Source organism: Narcine bancroftii, chromosome 3 (genome assembly GCF_036971445.1).
Source record: "Narcine bancroftii isolate sNarBan1 chromosome 3, sNarBan1.hap1, whole genome shotgun sequence".
Classification (NCBI taxonomy): Eukaryota; Metazoa; Chordata; class Chondrichthyes; order Torpediniformes; family Narcinidae; genus Narcine; species Narcine bancroftii.
In genome coordinates this window covers 278153652-278179939 of record NC_091471.1, presented here as the reverse complement: position 1 = coordinate 278179939, position 26288 = coordinate 278153652, and the positions used below count along the sequence as shown (strand labels likewise).

The following is a 26288-nucleotide window of genomic DNA, read 5'->3' as shown; positions in this document are numbered from 1 at the left end:
GCCCGTTGTCGTTGCACTTGCCGACACCATGCTTGCTCAGGATTCCTGGCCAGGTTTCTGAATCTTTGCCGACGCGAGCGTTGAAGTCGCCAAGGATGACAACCTTGTCGGCTGTAGGGGTGCATTGAATGAGGTTGCGCAGATCAGTGTAGAACTTGTCCTTTTCTGCTGGTTCCGCCTGGAGGGTTGGAGCATAGACACTGATGAGGGTGATACGACGCTTGTTTTCAAGGGGGAGTCGCATGGACATGATCCGGTCTAAGTGGCCTGTTGGGAGGTTTCGAGTTTGGAGGCAATGGAGTTCTTGACCATGAAGCCTACACCAGATAGGCGTCGTTCATCCATAGGCTTGCAAGACCAGTAGAGTGTGTAGCTCGCGCCGCGTTCTTGGAGGCTGCCTACATCTGCAAGGCGGACTTCGCTGAGAGCGGCTACGTCGATGTCAAGTCTGAGGAGTTCATGTGCGATGAGGGCAGACCGACGTTCAGGTCGGTGGCTGTCAGCCTTGTCTAGCATGGTTCTGATGTTCCAGCATGCTAGCTTGAGTTTGTGAGCATTTTATGAGGGGGAGGACGTGGACTTGTCCTCAGGCCTGCACAAAGGAGCTTTTAGGTGGAGTGCAGTGTGCGCAGTACTGGCCCCACCCTTTACACCCATGGTTCGTGTGCCGTGGCCAAGCAAGCTGGGACGTGGCAGCGAGGTCCTTGGGTCGTAGGTTTTATATCGGAGTGGCCTTCTCCTATGCAGGTTTCTTACCCGGGCTAGAGGGGCCTACCTCCCCTCCTAGGTCGGACCATACCTGGTCGCAATCCAACCTGTTGGCCTCCGCCTCTTTAACTATTACAATAACGGAAAAACAGCAAACTGTGAATAGATGACGCCTTAATGCCACATTGTTGAAAAAGACAGACTTCTGTGTCTCCTCCACTGATAACAGCTTTTTGATATTGGATACACTTAAAGCTTATCTGAAAGGGCAAATTACTTTTTATACAAAAAATCTTAAAAGAGAACATAATGTAGAATTGGATGGTTTGGAGAAAGAGATAACAGAACTGGAGAAGGAATATCAGAGGACGAGTTTACAAGAAAATATAGACTCTGAGATAAAACACATTAGAAACATAAAATAGGAAAAAAAATTAAAAACTAAGCAAAAATATGAATTAGGAGAACAAGCACATGAGGTCTTGTACTGGCAAGTGAAGTCAGAGGAGTCATCGAGGATGATAAATGCAATTAAAACAAGCCAATATTTTAACATACAACCAAAAAGAAAGTAATGATATTTTTAGACAATACTAGACACAACTATATACATCAAAATTATTATGAGATGGTAATGAGATGGATGAGCTCCTAGCGGACATTGAGCTTCCAAAACTAGAGCTGAGAGAACAGCCGTCTGTTAGATGCCCCTTTCACAAGGGAAGAAGTTGAGAAGGCTCTGAACACTGCATGCTAATAAGTCTGGGGAGGTTGGGTTCCTGCCCGAGTTCCATAGACAATTTAAGGTTTTGTTGATATATCTTATAATGAAACTGCTAGGCCAGGCAGTGGAGACTCAAACACTCCCGGACTCTTTTTCAACAGCTATTATTACAGTGTTACCAAAAAATAACAGGGACCCATTAAAAACCTCTTCATATCGACCTATCTCACTCTTGAATGCTGATTATAAGATATTGGAGAAGGCATTAGCTAATAGACTGGGAGAATGTTCACCAAAATTGATAGATACAGATAAGGATTTGTTAAAGGAAGATATTCTTCAAATAGTCTAGGTAGGTTATTTCATGCATATGACTAAATCAAAATCAAATTCCAGTATAACAGTTTCCCTCGACGCAGAAAAGACATTTGAGTGCTTAGAATGGCTCTTCTTGCTTAAAACTTTGGGGAAATTTGGAATAGGTAGAATATTTATAAATAGGATTAAAACTCTTTATCATAAACCACATAACTAATTGTCAAATGTCAGTGGTTTTCCCTCTGAGTAGATTGAGTAGACAGGGGTGTCCCCTGTTCCCAGCGCTTTTCATTCTTGAAATTGAATGGCTGGTAGAGATTATAAGGAGAAATCCGGATATTAAAGGATTTAAAGTTGGTCAAGAAGAACCTAAAATCATCTTATTTGCTGATGATGTGCAATTATATGTATCTGATCTGGCTGAATCTCTGTGGAGAAATTGCAAACAATACGAGAAAAATTTGGAAGAGTTTCAGGTTTTAAAATTAATATGGGGATAATGCCATTAATGAATTTTGATTATGAAAGAATCAAAAAGGAAATCAATTTATATGGAAAGTAGATGGAATTAAATACATAGGAATCATAATTGATAATGACCTAAAAAATATGTACAAATTATATTCCCGTTGAGGAATATAGAGAAGGATTTACAGAAATGGAAAGATTTGCCAATTACTTTGATTGGAAGGGTTAACTGTGTCAAAATGAAAGTGATGCCAAGATTACAATATCTTTTTCAATCTCAGCCTATTTCTTTGCTGAAAATTTTCTTTAAATTATTAGGCAGTTCCTATGGAATAATAAGGTGCTGAAAATTTTGCTGGAAAAATTAATGTGGAATTATAAGGTAGGAGGATTTAGGCTATTGGACTTTATAATTATTTGTCAGTACAAGCCAGATTTCTTTAATCTTTCTTTGAGGAAGGCAGCCCCTCCTCTTGGATTCAAATGCGATTATACTCAATGAAAGAGGGGACCAGTGAAAGATTTTATTTCTGTGGAGCGTTAAGTCAATAACAAAAAATATGGATAATCCTATATTGTTACATATTGATAGAGTACGGCAAGAAGTCAATGGGAAAAAAGCAGGGATATAATTAAGAGCATTATGTAACAATGTGTTGCTGTCTACAGAATATAGGTAACAGAATATTAAACTGGTATAACAAGGGAATAAGACACATTGAAGACTGCTATGCAGAGGGGACTCATGTCTTTTGATCAACTAAAACAGAAATATGTAGCTAATAGAACTTGCCTCTTTTTTCTCCAGCCAAGATCATTCTCTTTTTTTTTTTGAAAATTTTATTTATAATTTGCATCAATACAAATATTAACTCAATTAAGATATCTTATAACACATAATACAAAAAATTTTATTTATTTTCTCACCCATCCCTCCTACCCCCAAAGAAAAGAAAGAAAGAAAAGCACCTAAATCTATACATTTGCTAATATTATCATAGTTATTTTATTTTCTAACTATTAAATTGTTAACTGAGAGGAGCGGGTGATGTGGAGGATATGGATGGACTTTTATTCACGAAATCCATATACAGTTCCCAGATCTTATAAAAACTCCTGATCTGATTCTTAAAACTATAAGTGATTTTTTATAATGGTATACAGTCGTTCATTTCAATGTTCCATCTATCTATTGATACAAAATTCACCGTTTTCCATGTAATTGCTATACATTTCTTCGCTGCCTCTATTGCTATTCTCAAAAATTTTGTTTTCATTTATATCCAACTTCAATTTCATATTGTTTCGAGCCCAGAGGACCCCAGAACCCAGCAGCAATAGGTATTCACCAAGACAAATGGTTACTAAAACAAAAGTTGCTTTTAATTATCTTTAAACATGAAAATAGAATCACACTTTAACTTAACTCCATATACTTACTTAACCTAACTTAATCCCCTTCTAATTCTAAGCGCATGTGTGTGTAAGTTCAGAAAAGTTCTTTGGTTCACAGTCCAATCTCACTTCTCATTCCTCCAAGTTCACTGGTTGCAGGCATTTCTTATACTGTGCACAGAATTTAACATATATAAAGTTCACCAGACTTTGGTGCTCCAAAGGTAAATGGTTACTGCTCAGGAAGGTTCTTGTCGGTTTTTAGAAAAATATTTGTTGTTCCAGGGCAGCCACAACTTCACTCCAGTGTCTTGCTGACAAAACCTGCCGCTTCAGGGTTCTCCAGATGATATCTTTCTTTTTGTTTCTCGTATTCCATGTGAAACATTAGACAGCCAATCCTCTCCTCTTGCATAAACCACAAGGGCTTCGACCAGGTTGTCTTCCAAAAGCTTGCCAGCTTGTCCTGTTTCAGTCCCAGCAACCTCTGGTGACCGACACTGTCAAGTGATCTCTCCTTCTCTCTTTCTCTCTCTCACACACACTGGGAGAAAGCCTGTTTGACACTCTCTAATTGCTAAACCACATGACCCTCCTTACAACAGCAAGCTCTCCTGCAGACAATATGTGGCTCCAACAATCTCTTTCATCTGTTGCCTTTGGTAAACAACAATCCATTAGTGAAGTCTCTTGAGCACTCTTCAAAGCTCTTGCAAAAGCTGAAATAAGCCACTGTCTAGCATTAACAGAGCTCCAGTATTTCAAATAAGATCTGTTTTAAAGAGTTTGTATGTGACCTACTCTAACAAACCTTTCCAAATTTATCTCCCAAAAACATTTCTCTATACTTTATCACAATATCTGCTTCATATTTGTTCCAAGCACAAATATTCTCAGATCTTTTTGTATTTTTAGCTTCATAATTTGTCCTAATAATATACTCAAATTCTTCCACTTTTACACAGGACCAAATTGCAAACATTTATCAGATTAATTGGAGTTAAGTCCATTTAATTTAAATGGAGTATAGTATAGTTGATGTAGAAAATTGCATTGAACCATTTGATATCAGGCATTAATCATATTTATAACACTCTCGTGACACAATCTTGACCATATTTCTTCTTGAATTTGTATATTTAAATCTTTTTCCCACCCTTGTTTAGATTTATATAAATCTTTTTTTCCCTCCATAGAGTCTTGCTATTTTATATACATATTAGTAATAAATTTCTCAATTAAATAAATAAGACAATCTTTCTCTTTTTACTTTGAATAATTCTTTATTTGATAGTTGGTACAGGAATGGTATACAGAGGATAAAAGATTGTTTTTTAGGATCTTTTTTCTAACTTCTGAATAATTGAAAGAGAAATATGAAGTACAAAATAACACAATTTTTGCATATTATCAACTTAAATCATATTTAAAAAGGAAATTAGGTATGAATTTAAGACTTCCAGAGCAAAGTCAATTTGAACAGCTAAGATCATTCTTGAGAGAAAAATGGGGGCCAGTGTTGATCCCACCTGAAATTAGTGAAAGGAGCAAATGATCTGGCTGGGGAAATACACCCAAATTTATAACAAAAATGTACCATGCTCTCCAGAATGAAAGTGCAAAACCAAGTTTACAGAGGTCAAGAGAGAGGGGAGTCAGACTTGGGTGTTGTAATATCAGAAATCTGTTGGTCTGATTGGTGTTTGGATAGTATGACATCAATTATAAATGCAACATATGGACTGGTTCACTATAACTTCCTACACCAATTATATCTTACACCACAGAAGCTACATAGGTCAAAATCTGAGCTATCAGAAATGTGTTTTAGATGTGGGATTGAAACAGCAATGTTTTTTACATGCTACATGGTCGTGAGTGAAGGTGAGGCCCTTTTGGCAGGATATTGCGGAAATGTTAACAAGGATAACAGGAGTGGCCTACGCAGACGACCCCGGAGCTTTATCTTTTGCGTAATTTTATTGAAATAAGTAAATTCCAAATTTCTTCTGTCAGTAGCTTTAACAGCGGCTAGGAAGTGTATTGCAATTACTTGGAAGTCCAACTCTCCCTTACTCATAGTACGATGGACTGCAGAGATGAATAGTTGTATATGGAGAAAATTGCATATAATCTAAAAAAACAAGTATATTTGTCAAGATATGGCAGCCAGATGTGGACCACACAGGGGCCCAGTTATAATAATGATAATAGCAGATGATGTTACAATATAAAGAGACGTGACTTCCCCATAATTATTTTATGTATAGTATAAATGTGAGCTCTGACGATGTGTGGATTTATATTTTTAGGAATGGGGAAGGGTTTTTCTTTGTTTTTTTTGTATGAAAAAGTTTAATATATTGTGATATAGAATATTTTACTATGTATATTTATTTTAAAAAATGAAAATAATTTTTTTTTAAATAAAGAAAAGAAAGCTGAATGGTCAAATGGTGGATGGACCAGATGGAATGTATGCTTGGACCCTGAAAGAGGTAGCAATGGAGATTGTGGAGGCATTGCTAATGACCTTTAAGGAATCACTTGAATCTGGCATGGTCTTGGAGGACTAGTAAATCCCACATTCAGGAAGAAAATGAGGCAGCAGAAAGGAAATTATAGACTTGTAAGTCTGACATCAATGGTTGGGAAGTCGATTGTCAAGGATGAGGTTTGAGTACCTGGAGGCACATGCAGGATAGGTCAAAGCCAGAATGGCTTCATAAAGGGAAAATCTTGTTTGACAAATCTATTGGAATTCTTTGAAGAAGTGACAAGCAGGCTGGATAAGGGAGATGCAGTGGATGTTGTCTATTTGGTTTTTCAGAAGGCCTTTGACAAGGTGCAGCACATGAGGCTACTTTTCAAGATAAGAGCCCACGGTTAAGCAGGAAACATTCAAGCATGAAGAGAGTATTGGCTGATTGGCAGAATACAAGGATCATATTCTGGTTGGCTGCCAGTCACTAGTGATGTTCCACAGGGGTTGGTGCTGGGATTGCTTCTTTCTATGTTGTGTACTAATTATTTGGATTATGGAATGAATGGCTTTGTGGCCAAGCTTGCAGATAATATGAAGATAGGAGGAGGAGTAGGTAGTGTGGAGGAAACATGGAAGCTGCAGAATGACTTGGACAGATTAGGAGAATGAGCAGGGAAGTGACCAATAGAATAATATGTCAGAAAGTGTACAGTCATGCGCTTTGGTAGAAAAAATAAACAAGCAGACTATTTTCTAAATGGGATGAAAATTGAAACTATCCAGATGCAAATTGATCTAGGTGTCCTCATGCAGGTTGGCCTGAAGGTAAACTTGCATCTTGGTGGTTAAGAAGGCAAATACAATACTGGCATTCATTTCAAGAGGAATTGATGTGATGTTGAGGCATTATAGTATTGTATTTGCCTTCTTAACCACCTACATGCAAGTTTACCTTCAGGCCAACCTGCATGAGGACACCTAGATTTTTTGGGAGTATTGTGAGCAGTTTTGGGCTCCTCATTTAAGAAAGGATGTGGTAACTTTGAAGAGAGTGCAGAGGAGATTCACAAGGATGATTCCAGGAATTAAAGGGTTATCATATGAGAAGCATTTGACAGCTCTTGGCCTGTATTCATTGGAATTTAGGATAATGAGGAAGGATCTCATTAAAGCATTTCAAATGTTGAAAGGCATGGACAGAGTCGATGTAGAAAGGTAGTGTCCCACGGTGGGAGAGACGAGGACCAGGGGGCACAACTTTAAGACTGAAGAGCGTCCGCTTAGAGCAGAAATGCATAAAAATGTCTTCAGGTTGAGAGTGATAAATCTGTGGAATTTGTTGCCACAGGCAGTTGAGGAGGCCAGGTCATTGGATGTATTTAAGAAAGATTGATAGGTTCTTGATTAGCCGGGGCATCAAAGGTGATGGGGAGAAGGCTGGGCAGTGGGGCTGAGTGGGGAAAATGGATCAGCTCATGATTAAATGATGGGACAGATTCAATGAATTGCCTATTTTTGCTCCTAGTCCTTAAGGTCTCGTTTGATGCTCATTCCAGGCTGCTGCTAATCTGATGCCAGCTCAGATCATGTCACTGATGCATTTGGAAGTTCATTCAAAGTTTATATTTCTGTAGAAGACTTCAGCTGTGTTTTCAAACTACAGGAGCTGGCAGAGTGCCCATGAGCATTTGGCAGAATGATGAGTTTCCCCCCAAATGCAGGCATTTATGAAACTGCACCAACTCTTCAGAGCCTGAGGTGGAGGGGGAAGCAGTAGCCTGTATAGGTTTCTCTGGCTGTCCTGGGACCACCCTCTTACCAACCCACACCACCCTCTCTTTTCTTTGCTGCTCCATTCATTCAGTACCACACTTACCAGTAGCTGGAAGAGTGGTGCTTGTTATCTTTCATAGAGTTAGTGCCTGGATGAAAACTTGTATCTCATAGTGGAGAAACAATGGTACACGATTTCAATGTATACAGCCACAATCTTACAATTGACATTTTTTGCTTACTGCTTTCACAAGCATTAAAGGGATTGCCTTTCCTGCTTTAATGTGAAAAAGGGCAATTTATAGACTCATTTTAATACATTTCACTTGGAAAATTTCTGACCATAGGGTTAGCTTCTAACGTTTAAACCTGAATGCATCATCACTGTTCTCCAAACAGAGGGGTCAGTAAACGTCAGCCATCCTCTTGCCAATACTATTTGAAAAGATTAATGAATGATATAATCTTGCACATTTTTTAATACTTTTGACTAATTGAATTTTAAAATTCAACTCTTCCGTTTTTCTCAGTAGATTGATCACCTTTTATTTCATCGTAGGTGATGACAATGGGAAGAAAGCCAGCAATCCAAACCACTGTAACTGCATTATTGACCAAATCTTCACTGGGGGACTGCAGTCTGATGTCACTTGCCAAGTCTGCCAGTAAGAGAATCGCTTTTTGTTCTAGATTATAATTGAAGCCATGTTTTTGCCCTCTGGAGCTGAGGGAAAAGGGAGCTATATCTGGTGATGTTCGCCTCTTCAGTTATAACTGGAGAAGGTTAGCAAAATTGCATTGCTATACTTGTCAAAAATAAAAGTGCTAGTTTTTCTCATCTTTCATGAATATTTTCTCAAAAATAATATTGGGGTTGCAAGCCATTCCAGATTTTTGTTGGGTTCTATTTACATCATCATATTATGTTTTCAAAGATTGTTGAAACAGGTTGCAAATATAACTCCCATCTTTTGATGTTCCACGATGTACAGAGTGGTGTGCAGACTATGTGTCGTCTAATATGATACTTGTCTTCATTCAAGATGTCTTTAATCAACACACTCAATTTGTTTTGTATAATGAAGTGAAACTTAACTTCTATTTATGTGGCCTAATACACAATTAGATAAATGAAATCTCCAGGAAAATAAAACTTTTGAAGGTTGGGAGGAGTGGCGGGAGTTTAAAGTGATGTGTGCAGCAAGGTTTATTTTTACACAGAGTGGTAGGAGTCAGGAACAGGCTGCCAGAGGTTGTGCTAGAAGCAGATACAACAACAGTAGCATTAAAGATAGTCACATGAATATGGAGGGATGTGAATCATGTGCAGGCAGAAGAGATTTAGTTTAATTTGGTATTTTGTTTGGTGCATATATCATGGGCTCCTGATACTCCAATAATCAAGATTCAAGTTTCAATTTATTGTCATGTAATAAAACAGTGTCATATTGCATGAAATTGTTTTTGCCTGCCGTAAGGCAGACTAGATTTGCCATCAGCAGAAATTACCTAAAACACCCCTTATAGTCAGAGAGAGAGAAGCAAAAGAGAGTCCCCCCAGTAACTGAGTGTCCGTAGATTTGCCTCCAGTGCTTCCGCAGCCTCCTCAGCCACGCAGAGTCCAGTCCAAACCATTGGTAACCAGAGCTCCAGATGCGGACATCCGACATGATCAGGAACCCCCTTAGCGTCTTCGGCAGCCCCTTGCACCCTGGTTCCGATACCTGGTACCCCTTTGGCCAGTTTTGAGCCAGTCTCCAGCAGTCTGCAGTCTGGCCCCCAACAGCAGTCTCCAGCAGCCCACAGCCTCTGTGGGTTCCTCGCCTCGAGTCGCCAGCAGCCCACCACATGCATTGTCTTTCAGCCCACTCACTGGCCTGCTGTTATGGTCACCGTCCCCGTGGGTTGTCTCCTCTGCTTCTCCTTCTTAGACGGGGGATGGTCTCCCCATTTTATGGTGTCCTGTGCCAGTCCTCCACTCCCCTGGAGTCTGCAACCCCTCATGTCTGTTGCTGATCATAGATGCCGCCATCTTGGGCACAGACCTTGTGGTTGTAGGATTTTAAATAAAACTACAGTCAGCTCCTTTAACGAGCCATTCAAAGCATATGCGGAGCTGATAGCAGTTAACTGGGTGGTTGGACCATGCGGGAGCGCTGTATCTCTGCTCCTCACTCCCCACAGATCCGCACCAGTAGCAACGCTGCCATTTTCGTCCATAGGCAAATATTTAATGTTGGTGAAACGGGCCTATTCTGGAAAAGAATGGCAACAAAAACTTTATTAGCAAAAGATTAAGTATCACAACCAGGATACAAAGCTTCAAAAGGTTGTCTTACCATTTTATTAGGAGACAATGCAGAAGGGGACTTAAAACCTAAGCCTATGCTAGTGTACCATACTCTGAATCCCCATACTTTAAAAGGGACAAGCAGTCAGTTATTTGGCGTGCTAATAAAAAAGCATGGATAACCAAAGAACATTTTGAAGACTGGTTGTTTCATATTTTTGCCCAATAGTTCAACAATATTGCAAGAATAATAATCTAGTTTTAAAGCACTCTTGCTCTTAGAAAATGCTCCAGGACATTCTACTTCATTGGAAGATTTGAATGAAAATGGCCACTGAATACATCATTATTGCAACCGGTGGACCAAGGAATTCTTGCATCATTCAAAGCATATTATCTTCGAAGGGCATTTGTACAAGCACTTCAAGCAACATCAGGAGAAAATGGAATTTCATGTACAGAATTTTGGAAGAAATACAATATAAAACAGGCCATTGAAAACATTAAACTTTTGTGGCAAGAGGTTACTTCCAGCAATATGCGAGCAGTTTGAAAATATCTTTTGCCCCATTGTTCAAATGATTTTCTTGGCTTCAATCCCACATATAAAATAATTGAAGAGATAACTGCTATTAGAAGTAACATCATATTCAATGTGGATACAGAAAATGTGTGAGAATTGCTTGATTCGCATATAGAAGAATGAAGTGAAAATTATCTTCTTCCACTCAATGAGAAATGTGCATTTGAAGAAGCTGAAGACAGAGGGTGAAACAGCTGAAAATATGGCTAAAGAAATCACTATAAAAGAACTTGAAGAAGGAATTGCACTTGTTGAAGCTGCCAAGGATTTTTATCTAAAAGTCGATCCTAACGTGGAAAGAAGCCTTGAAGTCCATAGCAATGTAGAAAAAGCGATCTCTAGCTACAGGAAATTGTATAATGAGAACAAAAAAATCAAAATATCTGCAGTCAACTTTGGACAAATATTTTTCTAAGAAATAGTTTAGTCATGATGTAATTAGAAATAAATGAAAAATATCAATTATTTTTATTAATCTTAGCTGGATAAAGGAGATGTAGTGGATATTGTGCATTTGGATTTTCAGAAGGCCTTTGACAGGTGCCGCACTTGAGGCTACTTCACAAGATAAAAGCCCATGGTATAACAGGAATCATACTAGCTTGGGTAGAGCATTGACTGATTGGCAGGAATCAGATAGTTGGAATACAGGGGTCATATTCTGATTGGCTGCCAGTGGTGTTCCACAGGGGTCAGTGTTGGGGCTGGTTCTTTTATGTTGTAAATCAGTGGTTTTCAAACTGCCCCCTTAAACTCACGTTCAATCTTAAGCAATCTCTATGTCATCAGTGCTCTGTGATTAGTAAGGGATTGCTTAAGGTAGTATGTGGTGGGAAGGGAGGGTTGAGAACCAACACTCTCGACCCAATTGTTACTGAAATATTTTGCTTGAGAAAAATTGTCATTGTCCCATTTCCTTTGGAGTTATGAAACCGTGCACATAACGAGTCAGTGAGGTTTGATTAAAACAATGGTTTTCTTTCCACTTAAGCAATCCCTTACTAATCATAGAGCACCTATTAGGAATTACTTAAAGTGGAATATGAGTTTAAGGGAGCAGTTTAAAAACCGTTGTATATTAATGATTTGGATTATAGAAAGAATGGCTTTGTGACCAAGTCTGCTGAAGGCAGGTAGAGGACAGGTAGTGTCGAGGAAACATGGAGGCTGCAGGACAGATTAGGAAAGAAGTGGAAAATTAAATATCATTTCAGGAAGTATACAGTCATGCACTCTGGTAGAAAAAAATATTTTTTTTAAATTGAGAGGAAATTAAAAATACTGTACTCAGATGCAAAGGAACCTGTGAGATCTCGTGCAGGATAGCCTGAAAGAAAACTTGCATGTTGAGACGGTAGTGAATGCAATGCTGGCATTCATTTCAAGGGGAATAGAATATAAGAGCAGGGATGTGATAATGAGTTTTGGCCTCCTTATTTAAGAAAAGATTACTGATGTTGGAGAGGTCTCAAAGGATGTTAACGGATGATTCTGGGAATGAAGGGGTTATCATATGAGGAGCACTTGGCAGCTCTTGGCCTGCATTCATTGCAATTTAGGAGAATGAGGGTGGATCTTATTGAAAGATTTCAAATATTGAAATGCATGGACAGAGTAGATGTAGAAAGGTTATTTCCCATTGTGGGAGAGTCTTGGACAAGAGGACACAACTTCAGGATTGAAAGGCAGAAATAGAGGAATTTCTTCAGGCAGAGGTTGGTAAATCTGTGGAATTTGTTACCACAGCCAGTCATTGGGTGTATTTAAGATAGAAATTGATATGTTCTTGATTAGCTAGGGCATCATTTATGGGGAAAATGCTAAGCAGTGGGGCTGATTGAGAAAATGGGTCAGCTCATGATTGAATGGCAGGCAGACTCAATGGGCTGAATATAGCCTATTTCTGCTCCTATGTCCCAGTGCTATATTGCTCAATGTTCTACTGTTATACATAAAAATGGTTCATTTCCTTGCATTGTTTGCTACCTGGCATAATTTAATTGACTCTTTGGTTATGTTCATTCGCAAATCACAGCAATAACCAGATGATTACCTTGAGCACTAATTAATAAATCTACAAATAAAGGACCAACTTAAATAACTGAGGTAAATAGATATTGCAAGGTGGACTGTTGTAGAAATGTATCACAAGCTGGCCAGATCTTCATTATATCTATAGTAGATACTGCTGGAATTCCAAATACTATCAAATTCAGCGGCGGTACATGAGATTAGGCACATAGCTTGTGTGGAAGATGAATGGTCATCAACTGATTTGGTCAAATACTATATTCTTTATGTTTCACTTCTGTGTTTGCTGGATTTTGTTGTCTGAAGTCACCTTTGTGACTGTGCCATAATTTCCCTTTTTTATTTCAGTGGTGTCTCCACTACAATAGATCCATTCTGGGATATTAGCCTAGACTTGCCTGGGTCCTCCACGCCGTTCTGGCCCTTAAGTCCAGGGTCTGATGGGAATGTTGTGAATGGAGAAAGCCATATGTCCTCCGGTACCACCACACTCACAGACTGTCTACGAAGGTACCTTCTGTTATTGGCTCTCATTGCATTTTCAACATTGCAGTTGTAGAAACTTGTACCTTTAGTTTTGATGTATCGGCATGGTTTATAATAATGAAGCATTTGGTGCAGAGATTTGTTCCTGGATTATGGTCTAACAAGCGTTTAGCTTATTTAAGCTAACTATGATGGCCTACTGATCATGGGTTGAGTAGAAAATACAGTACCTTGAGTTTAAATATCATCATGGCAAGTTACAAAAATGAATTCAGTAGATGTTTGTAATTTGTGAGCTGGCTAGAAAAATCACTGATAAAATTGCTTTCAGTAAAACAGTGAATGCTTAATTCCCTTCAGGATAGGGAGGTTCCATCCTTACTGGATGTGGTCTGTGTTAATCCAAGCCTGCTTGTTGATTAACTCAAGCTTTAAGGGACAGTTGTGGATGGACAATAAATCCTGCCGTATCAGTTTTGCCCTGACCCAAGAAGACTTTTTTTAAAAATTCCTTTCTTTTCCGAATTCTGCCCCCAGGTTTACAAGACCTGAGCATCTCGGAAGCAGTGCCAAAATAAAATGTAGTGGTTGCCATAGTTACCAAGAATCAACAAAACAGCTTACAATGAAGAAACTTCCCATAGTGGCCTGTTTTCATCTCAAAGTAAGTTGCAGCTTCAAAGAACTTGCACGAATGTAAGTTCTTGCCTGTAGATGTTGATCTCGACAGTTAGCAGGAGAATGATAATAATTCACTTTTATATGATCTGATCTGATAGACATTGATTTTGCATAAGGTCCTTCATCAAGTACTCTACATAGCAAGTGTAGCTGCTTAAAAAGAAATTGCTTTCAAATACTGGCTATGCTGAAAACAAGCCAAGTGAAGTGATAAAATCCTGATTGTTTAAGGTCATCTGTTCCCAGAGGAATAAGCAATCGGCTGAAAATTAACACATCGTGGGTTGAAGGACCTGTATTGTGCTGTATTTTCAATGTAATTAAAGTTTGTATGTAGCATTATGCAGAGCAGGGAGAAGTTCTGACTTTTTAGTGACAAACTTGATCGCCTATTACAATATTTTTACAAATAGATCCTGCTTCTCTTCAGCGTTAGAAAATGAAAGGCAATGCAGTGATTGCTCAGGGTTCTGACAGCTTTTCTCTTAATCTGCACTTGCACAAGTGTGAAGAATAATGTAATTAGTTTAGATGTGAGCTTGTTATGCTAATTGCAGATGCCCGCCCAGTATCCACTAATGCTACCGTGGAGGCCACCTGACCTGCTGAGTCTTTCCAGTGTCTTGCTTCTTTAAAAAAATATTTTTGTTAATGCATTTGACATCATTAGAATCAGTTCTTGGAATTCTTTGTATCATTTTTATTAAAGTAATACTAGAATAAAGGTGATATAGATGGGTATATTTGAAATCTTGATTCTTTCCTGGTAATGAAAACAAATTTGCTCTTGTTCCACTCTTGTAGCGGTTTGAACACTCGGCCAAGTTACGGCGAAAGATCACTACATATGTCTCTTTTCCACTGGAGCTAGACATGACTCCATTCATGGCTTCTAGGTATAGTACTATTCAGAACTTCATATCAGATCTTAACGAATGAAGCAGCAAAATAATAATCATTCACTAAAATGTGTCCTTTTCACTTACAAAGCATTCCATAGCCAATGGACCTCTATTGTTGTGTACAAAAATGTCTCACAATACATACCAAGATAAATGGTGAATGTTAAGCAGTGACGACTGTGGTCTGAATGGGATGAAAAATGCTGTTGGATGGTTACATCTACCTGAAATGATCAGACTGAGCCCTGCTTTAAAGTTTGGTCTAAATCTGAGACGATATAGAGCAGTTATTTCATCAATAGTGTCATTCTTAGTGGGTGAGAAGATGCTATGTCAATTATTTCATTGAGGAAGAACTGATTAGGTGACAAAAGTTTGGCATATAAAAGCCATTAGAAAGTGGGGCAAAATGAAGTGTTCCTTCAAGGAGAATGGAATATCATGCAGAATGTTCCAGTACGGTGAATGTTTGGGGTAGAAGCAGTGTTTGTATAAACATTCATTTTAGTACCAGAAATAAATCACATTCCTCCTCAATCCTGTTAATACGATTATCAATATCATAATTGCAATAACAACTGCTCAGTACAATCACCCTGCTATAACCTTTCATTTCCCACCTTTAAAAATATTTAAAGGCCCTTTGAGGAAAAGTTCCAAGGACTTAAGACTCCCCAGCAAAAATAATTCACATCATCTTAAATGGACAGCCCACCTTTTTAAACAGTGACAGTTTCCTCCTGACAAAAAAAATCCTGTCAAAGCTCCTCAGGATTGAAAAATGGCAGCGCTGCCAGAGCTGTGCCAGTGGGGAGCCACAGCGCTCCTCTGAAGGGCTCCATCACCCATTCCAATTGCTTACGGCTCCATGCAGGCTTTAAACAGCCTGTTAAAGAAGCCGATGATAGTTTATTTTAAAATCCTGTGACCGCGAGGTCTCAGCACAAGATGGCATCGCTAACATTTGGCAGCAGCCTCAAGGGGTTGCAGACTCCAGAGAACCATAGGATTGGTGCAGGGAACCAGAAAATGGGGAGACCAAACCCCCCCCCTCCCCCACCCCATTTAATGTTTAAAGAGGAGATGACCCATGGGACGGTGACCAAGGCAGTGACTGAAGAACACGCAGGCAGCTGGCTGTTGGTGACTTGAGGCGAGAAACCCATGCAGGCTGTGGGCTGCTGGCAACTGCGGTCAAGGAACATGCACCAGGCTGTGGGCTGTTGGAGACTGGCTTGAGATTGGCTGAAGGGGTGCCAAGTATCGTAACAGAGAAAAAAGAGGGTGCCAAGGGCACTGAGAGCTTCCTGATCATGTCAGAAGTTCGGATCTGGAGCTTGGGCTGCCAATACTTTGGACTGAAGGCTGTGGGACTGCAGAGACTGGGAGTGCTTGAGGTGAATCCATGGACATTCATTAACTCTGGCTGTCACTTGCTTTTCATTCTCTGACTGTAAGGGGCCCCAGGCAACGTCTGCGAATGGTGAATCTTTACCTGCTTTAAACTAAAGGAAATTATGTGCATTTTCTGTTTTATTACATGACAATAAAAGAATCTTGAATCTCCTCTCAACTTTCTAAATTCCGGCAATACGTTTAATTTTCTTCATAAGATCTCATTCTAGATATTATTGTTGTAAACATGCTCTGAACAGCTTTTAACATGTTTGCTTTCTTCCTTAAGGAGACCAGCATTATTGAATCTACTCTAGATAGTGGGATCATAACTGAAGCATAATCTGGCTACTTTTGTATTCATTCATTCCCTAGGAACTTTCTAGTTACTTGCAGAATCTGAATACAAGGCAATTAAGAATCTTGGCCAAGATCACCCAAATCATTTTGCTTCTCAGAGCTTTGCAATGTCCCATCATTTGGATGACATGAAATTTTAATTTTCCTGTCAATATGGGAAATTTCACATTAACCCACATTAGTCTCCATTTCCCAATCTTTGCCCATTCACTTTATCCTGATCCTATCTCAATATTGCCTCCGCATCTTCTCACAATTTGAGAACATCAACAAAGTTAGCCAACATATTTATGGTGCTATATCACCACTATTCATCCTTGTGTTACATTTGTGGCTAACTTCTTTCACTATGAGGTCACTAATATTTCATAATACCAGATCTAGAATAGTCTGTGTTCAGGTCAACTCCAGGAATGTGCTGTTCTAAAGAAATCTCAGCCAAAAATTTTGTGAGCTTCTCACCAAGACAAAATCTGCCAATCTTGCTTTTCAAATCTATCTGTCGATTAAAACCCCCACCACGATGATTCTTTCTTTCTGATCAGCTTCAACTTATTTCCTCCTTGATGATCTGTCCTACCATGTGGTTACTTTGATGGATTCTGCACACTAGTTCCAGGGTGACCAATTGCCTTTGTGATTTCTCAAATCCACCCAAACATCCTGCTTTCCTTAACTTCGGTTGTCCCCCTCCTATTGCATGTGCAGCATAGTTAGCGTAACGGTTTCCCAGGTGCTCTGGGAAATGTACAGGGTTGGTAGGTTCATGGACGGCATAGGTTGCAATGGTTCCTACTGTGTTTTAAATCAATTTAAAATGTTAAATTGTGCTAAGATTGTCATTAATTGAGAGCCACTCGTCCACCCTTATCCTAGCATCCTTTCTTTCTATAAATCACTAAAGAACAATATTTTTGTCCTGATCTATATCATCCTGCTGTAATGGCTGTAAGATCATATTTTGTTGTTATTTCTGTTTCTCTTTTTCAAGTGATGTATGTGTAGGTACAGTCTCTTTAGTTTTGTAACCTGCCACCTTTTTTACTGAGTTACTCTTAGATCTTCCTTTCACTGTTTATCATATCCCACGTTAACGCATTTTTCTCTTGCCTTTTATTTACACCTTTGTAATTTTGAACTCTTGTCTCCACTTGTTATGTTAAATTCGTCTTTGGTTCTCTAGTTAAGTGGCTTGCCAGCACACCGATACCAGCATAATTCACCTTCCCAGTGATGCAGCTCCCCCTTTTTCCAGTCCTGATGTCAGCAACCTGTGAATTGGAACCCATTTTGCCAACACTGGCCACACATTCATTAAAATATGAAATATGAATGAAATTCATTCATAATCATTGAACCAAAGATGCTGCCTTACTTTTCAAGCACTACTGTTTTTATTTTTTTAATATAGTAACGTTGTAAGATGGTTATAAAATGAATGTTTGCTCTCGGACGCTGCCGCAAAACCCCAAATTTCATGACTTGTTCATGACAATAAATTCTGATTCTGATTTTCATTTCCCTGAATTCATTTGTCCTTTACCAAGCAACAACATGGAGATTATTAACTTCTTAATTTGATACCTATCTCACACTGATTATGCAGAACCTTGTGTTGCTGGTACCTGGATGATTCATGAAAGCCAGATCCTTTACCTTCTTGTGCAAATGTTCTGAACTATTGCACTGTGCAGACAACATTGCCATCTAGACTCTTGTTCTATGTTGCAGAGTACAAACCTCCTTTGTCTATTCCATTTGTATGGACCATGGAGTCTATACCAAAACATTGTTTCCCCATCCTAATTTATTGGCTTCCTGTTCCATGGTATCATAGTTCGTGAACTTGTATGCCCTTTAGAACTCACTCTCATTCAAACAAACTGAAAGAACCTCAAATCCATTGGACATTTGCAAAGACTGAGACTCCTGCTCTGTGTCTACATTGGTCCCCTTACTTGCCTCACCTAGTCACACTCCCCTGTTCCTGGCCACTAATTAAATTTAATTTAATTTTAGACATGCAGCACAGTAACAGGCCCTTTCGGCCCATGAGCCTGTGTCACCCAATTAATCTACAAATTACGGTACATTTTGAAGGGTTGGAGGAAACCAGAGAGCCCCCAATGAAAACCCACATAGATGCAGGGAGAACGTAGAAGTCTTTACAGACAACGCGGGTTTCAAACCCCATTCTTGATCGCTGGCACTGTATCAGCATTGCACTAACCGCTATGCCAACCGTGCCTCCCTTATCTTGTCTTGAATCACTTATTTGGTCTTTAATTTTAATGATATAGCATGGTAGAAGGCTTTTCGGACCATGAAACTCATGCTGCCCAATTATCCTATCATCCTTTGGAATATTTTGGAACATGGGAGGAACCCAGAGTACTCAGGGAAAACCCACGCAGGTCAATAGGGAGAACATACAAATTCCCTGCCGACAATGCCACATTCGAACCTGGCTTGCTGGTAGTGTTGTGCTAACCACCAGGCTCACAGGCTAGCTGTGCTGTGACCATAATCTAGCACAAAATATCCAAGCGATTTCCTTCTCTCTGATGTGTTACACCACAGCTTCCAGCTCTGACTGAGCTAAAGTTTGTTGAGGTGCAAACAGAAGGAAGATTGACAACACTTGGATTGGGGAAAGGGGAAAGAACAACAAATAAATCTGAGAGAATACTAGATTAGATGTTCTCTCTAGTATTTCTCATCTCCAAGCTACTTGCTTAAAAGAACTATTATTGCCAGGAGGATGTAGTGTATTTTTTGATTTACAAAGGATTGGCAGTGTATATCCATTTTAGAATGGTGTTTACCTGGGGGGGGGGGGGGGGGGGGGGGGGTGAGTTAGAAGTCAGGTTTCTTATCATTTCCTGTTATAAATATCTAGTTGCACTGCCTGTCTGTTTTTCCCTGTTTACATTTTGGTTCCATAGATGGCTGTCCACAAGAAAATAAAATGAGAAATAATTAAAATAAGTTCTCTTTGGATTATCCCATTCAGTTGAGGGTGGGCAGTGCAGTTTGCAAGCAATAATTGGAATTTAAGCTGTTATGGGGGAGCGCATCAGGTTTGTCATCAAATCTGGGTAGTTGCTTGTTCCTTCTTTGCCCCAATTAAAAATTATCCCAAAAAGTGTTGTTTTCATTAAGGGCCAGCTTTGTCCTTAAGGAATCATATTTCAAGTTTGGAATGCAGTGTTCGTATTGAGTGTATAAGTAGACATGCTGGAAGTTAAAATGTGTTTTATCTGTAACTTTTTTCTTTTTATAGTAAAGAGAGCAGGATGAATGGACAGTATCAACAGCCTGTGGATAGTCTAAGCAATGACAATAAGTAAGTTTAAGTAGCTTTAACTCTTCATTTGCCAAATACAAAAATTATTCTTTCAGTGTTGTTTAGTCTGTTGCTTGGACATGCGCTGTATGTACATGATGGAAATCAATCACACAAAGTTGTCTGCATTTTTGAGTGCAGAATATTGTAATGTCGTTAAGAGCTCCAAATGGTGGTATGACAATGGAAATCACCTGACAAGCTGGCTGCTTCTTTGTTTAATAACTCTGAAGTAGGAGTGATACTATGGTAGCTATTTTCAACACACTTCGAGGAGGGGGTGGGGGAATGGTGGTACTGCAGAGTTTTACAATATTGAAAGCTTCTTTTTGAAATTTTAAAATGGTTGTTGTTTTTAAGGACTTTTACTTTTTTAATTATATAGTCACCATTTGATAATCTGACCACAAGAGACAGAATGTAACTCTTTCAGTCTCCTATACTTATTTGCTTATATTTAGAAATCAGTTTAAAAATTCACTGCCCATTAAAAACGCAATACTAACCAAACCCATCAATCCCCTTTCGTGTACAAAAATACAAAAAATAACCATGTGTAGCCATGGAGCCAAGGCCAGTTCTCAGAATTTGATCTGGAGGTACCATCGATGTACAAGGCTTGCTGAGTATGTTGCGATAATCTGCGTAGTTGTGGGAAGGAGAGGCCTGTTCTTAGTGAGTGCACTTGTTCATTCCAGAGTCCTATGTGAACAGCACAGGCTGAGAGAGATGCAACTTGTGTGTATGTGTGGGCATGACATCATAACTGGCAAGCAACCCAATCACAAGTGAGTCTTTTTGTTATCCAAATGTGTTCAATAAAAAAGTGTCTCACTCGTCAGTGTGTTATGGGATTCCTGAAAAAGGAACATCTCACTCCAACAACCATTAAAATTGTAAAACATTTCTAAATAACTGCAAGCGAGTGTGTTTCATGAGAATCAGTTAGAATTTCATTCCAAGTTGTAGGGGACAGACTTATAAAACCAAAGCATAGAATGAGAAGACAGTTGGACACTAGTCCAGCTATATCTGTTATAAATCTACCCAATTTATCTGAAGGTAATGACCAATCACAATAAAATTTCATTACAAAGAAAATCCTTTAGATATTATTCTGGAGTTAACATTTACTGTTTGAACTCCTTGGAAGAATCTTTATTATCCTATATTTCAGTACAGGATTAAACATTGGTCTTTTTCCTTTATCCTTAGTTACATTCTTAGCCAGATATTTAGTTCTTACTTAAAGCACACAGAATAAAATAGTTTGCTCTATATTATTTGTCTACAGTTGTTCATTTTGGATCTGGTTTGTTCTTCGTGGACATTTAACCAATTTGTTTTGAGTACCTAAATTCTATACCTTCCACCTGCCTGACTTGATAATTTAATTATCTAGAGCAAGCTTTGTTCACGAGCCTTGCTCTGGATGTCATAGACTCAGTAGTATAAAGCTTCCATGGCTCTCTCACCCACACGTGTTCAGTTCAATACATTTTGTTCTCCATCTTCCTTGAGAGGAAAAACTTCAAGGATTTCTCTGATATTCAATTTCCTTTTCAACTCTCTTTTTGTAGAATATCATTTGAACCCAAAACAGCTCCCCCCATGGAATTTGGAGTGTTCTTTCTCCATGAATTTTTTTAAAAATTTAGACATAAAGCACGGTAACAGGCCATTTCAGCCCACGAATCCATCCGTGCCGCCCAATTTACGCCATTAATCTACACCCCGGTATGTTTTGAATGGTGAGATGAAACTGGACTCCCCCCCCCCCCCCGGAGAAAACCCACACAGCCATGGAGACAACGTACAAACTCTTTACAGACAGCATGGGATTCAAACCCCGGTCTGGTCCCGAGCGCTGGCGCTGTAAAGATGTTGCACTAACCACCATGCCACCCCATAATGATAATATACATTTTTTTTTGCAATTTTAACCATGCTTGATGCTATTGAATAGTGTATTAGAGCCCCCTAGTGGTTTGCTCATTGTCCAGTAATGGTTTATTTGCTCTACTTGATTTATACAATCCTTTATTACTAAAGATTGGAATCACACCTTCCCGATAAAGAAGTCCTTGTCACTCTCTTTTGAACGCCATAATATTTGTATTGCTTTGCAGATGAGAATACTGAAATTACACAAAATATTCCAACATGACTGTAGAAATATGTTAAAAATGTTTCTAATTGGCTCCCCAACTACACGTTGATGACCACTTCAATTACTAGCTTCTGCAAAATAATTTAATTTTCTTTTCACTCATGATAATGATCTTCTGTTCAATGTGTACATGCTTTGTGTAAATGTACAATGCATTCCAACCAAGTTTCTTCACTCATTGTCTCCATTGAGGGCTGTATCACAAATTTTGCATTATTTTCCAGCATATAACTTGTAAAAGGTAGACAGCAGGATCCAGCACAGAGTTGTTTCTCTGGCAGAGCCTTTCCCCTTATTATGTGTATTTTATGGTTAGGTCCATTTCCAACAGAAGGAGTAAATACGCCATTAATTATAAAATTATTTTATTGAAAGTTAACTACTTAAGCACCCTTGTACCTTTTTGAAAATATTAAAGACTCTATCTTCTGGATTGCCTTTAAGTGGTAACTAAAGCAGACAATGAGGATATTTCCAAACTACATGTTCATCTGGTCACCTTCTGTAAAGTGTCAGCAATGGGAAATAATTTACTACATCATGGGTTCATCTCTCCTGCCATTTTATGTAACTGGTGATGCAGACCTTTGGGCAATCCCATTATTTTATCATTTCATTTATTTGGGAATGGAGCTGCAAAGAAAGGTGTGACAATGGGAAATTGTAAAAGTAATATTCAGTGTAAATGCTGTGAAAGTAGCAGAAAAATATGAGCAGGTTTGGATGAAAGTGAAACTACATCCCTCCTACAAGCTGTTGAACATTGTGAATATCTCTTGATCCCAGTAATGTTCTCTCCTTCTCTTTCTTCAGGTACTCACTGTTTGCAGTAGTCAATCATCAGGGAACACTGGAAAGTGGGCACTATACCAGCTTCATTCGACAACACAAGGACCAGTGGTTTAAATGTGATGATGCAATTATCACCAAGGCTAGCATAAAAGATGTGCTAGACAGTGAAGGGTGCGTACCAATGACTAGTATAAATTTTGGAAGAAAGCATGAAAAAGACTAGCTGGTCTCTAAAGTATCTTTCCAGGGTTGCAGTTTCTGCTTTAGATTATCTTTGAAAGCACACTGTACACATTCAAGTTTCTACAAAATGAGTTAAATCTCCAATGTTCACACATTTTCCTTCCTTCCAAGTATGAATCTGTTTCTCTTGATTCCAGAGTTCACAACACTCTTGAATTAGAGTTTGAATCATTTGCTTCTTTAAGAATGACCATAAGACAACGACAGGCGAGTAGAAATTAAACTCATCGAGTCTGCCCTGCCGATCAATCATATGCTGATCGATTTTCCCACTCAGCCCCTCTACCTAGCCTTTCTTTGGTATCCTGGCTAACCCTAGCAATCTATGCCTAAATAAACCCAACGACAGCCTCCACAACTGCCTGTGGCAACAAATTCCACAGATTCACCACCTTGTGCTAGAGAAATTCCTCTGTTTCTCTGTTCTGAGGGGACATCCTCAATCCTAAGTTGTGCCCACCATGGAAAACAGCCTTTCTACATCTTCTCTGCCATCCATTTAAACATTCGATTTTTTTTTTATGAGATTCTGCCACATTCTCCTAAATTCAAACGAATACAGGCCAAGAGCTGTCAAAAGTCCCTCAAGTGATAATCCTTTCATTCCTGGTGTCATCCTTGTGACCCTTTTTTCTACATGTAGACATACAGCATGGTAACAGGCCATTTCAGCCCATATTGCTCAATTGCACCCAATTAATCTACAAGCCCCAGTATGCTTTGAACAGTGGGAGGAAACCAGAGACTCCAGGGAAAACTCACACAGGCATTGAGAAAGTACCAACTCCTTACAGAAAGTGTGGGATTAGACCCAGGTCCCAATCACTGACGCTAACCGTTACACCAACCGTGCTGCCCTTCTCTGGCATCAGCTCCTCCTTTCTTAAATGAGGAGCCCAGAACAGCTCACAATGTTGCAAGTGAGGTCTCACCAGTGCCTTATGAAGCCTCAACATCATATTTCTGTTATTCTCTTCCTCTTGAAATTAACACCAACATTGCATTTGCCTTCTTCACTACTGACTCAACCTGCAAGTTTACTTTCACAAGAACCCCCTTTCATCTGAGAATTTTCAAATTTCTCTCCATTTAAAAAAAAGCCTGCCCATCTATTTTTTCTACCAAAGTGCATGACCATACATTTTCCAGCATTGTATTTCATTTGCCACTTCTCTCCCTATTCTCCTTATCTAAGTCCATCTCCCTGTTCCCTCAACACTACCTGCTCTTCCACCTCCCTTCACATCATCTGGTATGTGGCCACAAAGTAATTCAATCCATAAACTAAATCATTGAAATATAAGGTAAAAGAAGCGTCCCAAACTGACCCTGTGGAACACCACTAGCAACAGGCAGCCAACCTGTATTCCTGTATTCTGACTCTGCTTCCTGCCAATTAACCAATGCTCTACCCACATTTCCTGTTGTACCATGGGCTCTTATCTTGTTAAGTAGCCTCATGTGTGGCACCTTGTCAAGGACCTTCTGTAAATCCAAAGGCACAACATCCAGTGCATTCCCCTATCTAGCCTGCTTGTCATTTCTTGAAAGAATTCCAACAGGTTTGTCAAGCAAGATTTCCCTGAAAGAAACCATACTGGCTTTGGCCTATCTTGTCATGTGCCTCAAGTATTCCGTTACCTCATCCTTGACAATCAACTCCAACATCTTCCCAACACTGATGTCAGGCTAACCGGTCTATAATTTATTTTTTGCTGCCTCCCTCCCTTCTTGAATAGTGGGGTGACACTTGCGATTATCCAGTCCTCCAGGATCACACCAGATTCTATTGATTCCTGAAAGTTCACTCCAATGCCTCCACAAACTCTACCAATACTTCTTTCTGAACCCAAGCATGCCATTTATCTGGCCCAGAAGATTTATCCACCCTAAGACCCATTCAGCTTTCTGAGCACCTCTCTTAAAATAGTAACTGCACTCACTTCCCTTCCCTGATATCCATTGATATCCAGCACACTGCTAATGTCTTCCACAGTGAAGACTGATGCAAAAGACTCATTTAGTTCTTCTGCAATCTCCTAGTGTTATTTCTCCAGCATCATTTTTTAGTGGTCCTTTATCGATTCTCACCTCTCTTTAACTCTATATATTTGCAGAAGCGTTTTGTATCCTCTTTGATATTATTGGCTAGCCTACTTTCATATTTTTCCCTTGACATTTTTGTTGTTATCTTCTGGAAGTTTTTAAAAACTTCCCAATCCTCTTACAATAATTTTTGCTTCCTTGTATGCACTGCACTCTCTATTGTTTTCACATTGACTTTGACTTCCCTTGTCAGCCACAATTGTGATTTTTTTTCCATTTGAATATTTCCTCTTTCTTGCTATGTATTTATCACACACTTTCCTCATTTCTTGTCGAATCTCCACCCCATTGATGCTCTTCCACCTTCCCTACTAGTGCCCCCTTTCCAATCTTGTTTAGCTAGTTCCTATTTCATGCCATTGTAATTTCCTTCACTCCACTGAAATACTGATTCATTGGATCTTCGTTTCTCCTTGTTAAATCTCAAATTGAACTCAATTACACTGGGTCACTGCCCCCTCATGGTTCCTTTACCTAAGCTCTCTATAATCACTTCTGGTGCATGACACAGCACCCAATCCAGTACAGCCGATCCCTTAGTGGGCTCAACAAGCTGCTCTAAAAAGCCATTTTGAAGGCTTTCTACAAAATCTCTCTTTCTCTCTCAATCCCGTCCTAACCTATTTTTCCCAATCTACTTACATGCTAAAATCTCCCATGAATACCCTTCTCACACATCTTTTCTATTTGCTATTGTTATTTGTTGCCCACCACCCAGCTACCATTTGGAGGTCTGCCTATAACTGCCAATAGGTCCTTTTACACGTACCATTTCTTTTCAGCCCACAATGATTCTATATCTTTTGATCCTTTGTCACCTCTAATGTCATTTAATGTCATTCCTTACCAACAGAGCCTTGCCACCCCTTCTGATTACCTACCTCTCCTTCTGAAACACTGTGTATCCTTGGACATTCAGCTCCCAATAACATCCATCCTTTAACCACGACTCCATGATGCCCACAATATCATACCTGCCAATCAAGCTGTACTGCAAGGTCATCCACTTTATATCTTGTGCTGTGAGTGTTT

The 26288-nt window shown here is 39.3% G+C and overlaps 2 protein-coding genes across 9 annotated transcripts in view; one reads left to right on the top strand and one right to left on the bottom strand.

Moving 5' to 3' along the window:
• The window catches only part of usp22 (ubiquitin specific peptidase 22), a 308536-nt gene that overhangs the window by 272045 nt on the left and 10203 nt on the right, over positions 1 to 26288 (top strand). For 5 of the 8 annotated variants that reach the window (XM_069928251.1, XM_069928254.1, XM_069928253.1 and 2 more), the window contains 7 exons: positions 8431 to 8536; positions 13124 to 13285; positions 13799 to 13925; positions 14747 to 14838; positions 19883 to 19945; positions 20644 to 20733; positions 22929 to 23078. In XM_069928251.1, coding sequence (XP_069784352.1) covers positions 8431 to 8536; positions 13124 to 13285; positions 13799 to 13925; positions 14747 to 14838; positions 19883 to 19945; positions 20644 to 20733; positions 22929 to 23078 — 790 coding nt within the window. Of the gene's footprint in view, positions 1 to 8430; positions 8537 to 13123; positions 13286 to 13798; positions 13926 to 14746; positions 14839 to 19882; positions 19946 to 20643; positions 20734 to 22928; positions 23079 to 26288 lie in introns of those variants that run through there. The other 3 variants (XM_069928252.1, XM_069928255.1, XM_069928258.1) reach the window with 2 other exon arrangements.
• LOC138758829 (tumor necrosis factor receptor superfamily member 13B) overlaps positions 8325 to 26288 on the bottom strand; it is a 97474-nt gene continuing 79510 nt past the window's right edge. Inside the window, exon 6 of the transcript XR_011354494.1 lies at positions 8325 to 10126. The gene's annotated coding sequence lies outside the window, so the exon portion shown is untranslated. The remainder of the gene's footprint in view (positions 10127 to 26288) is intronic.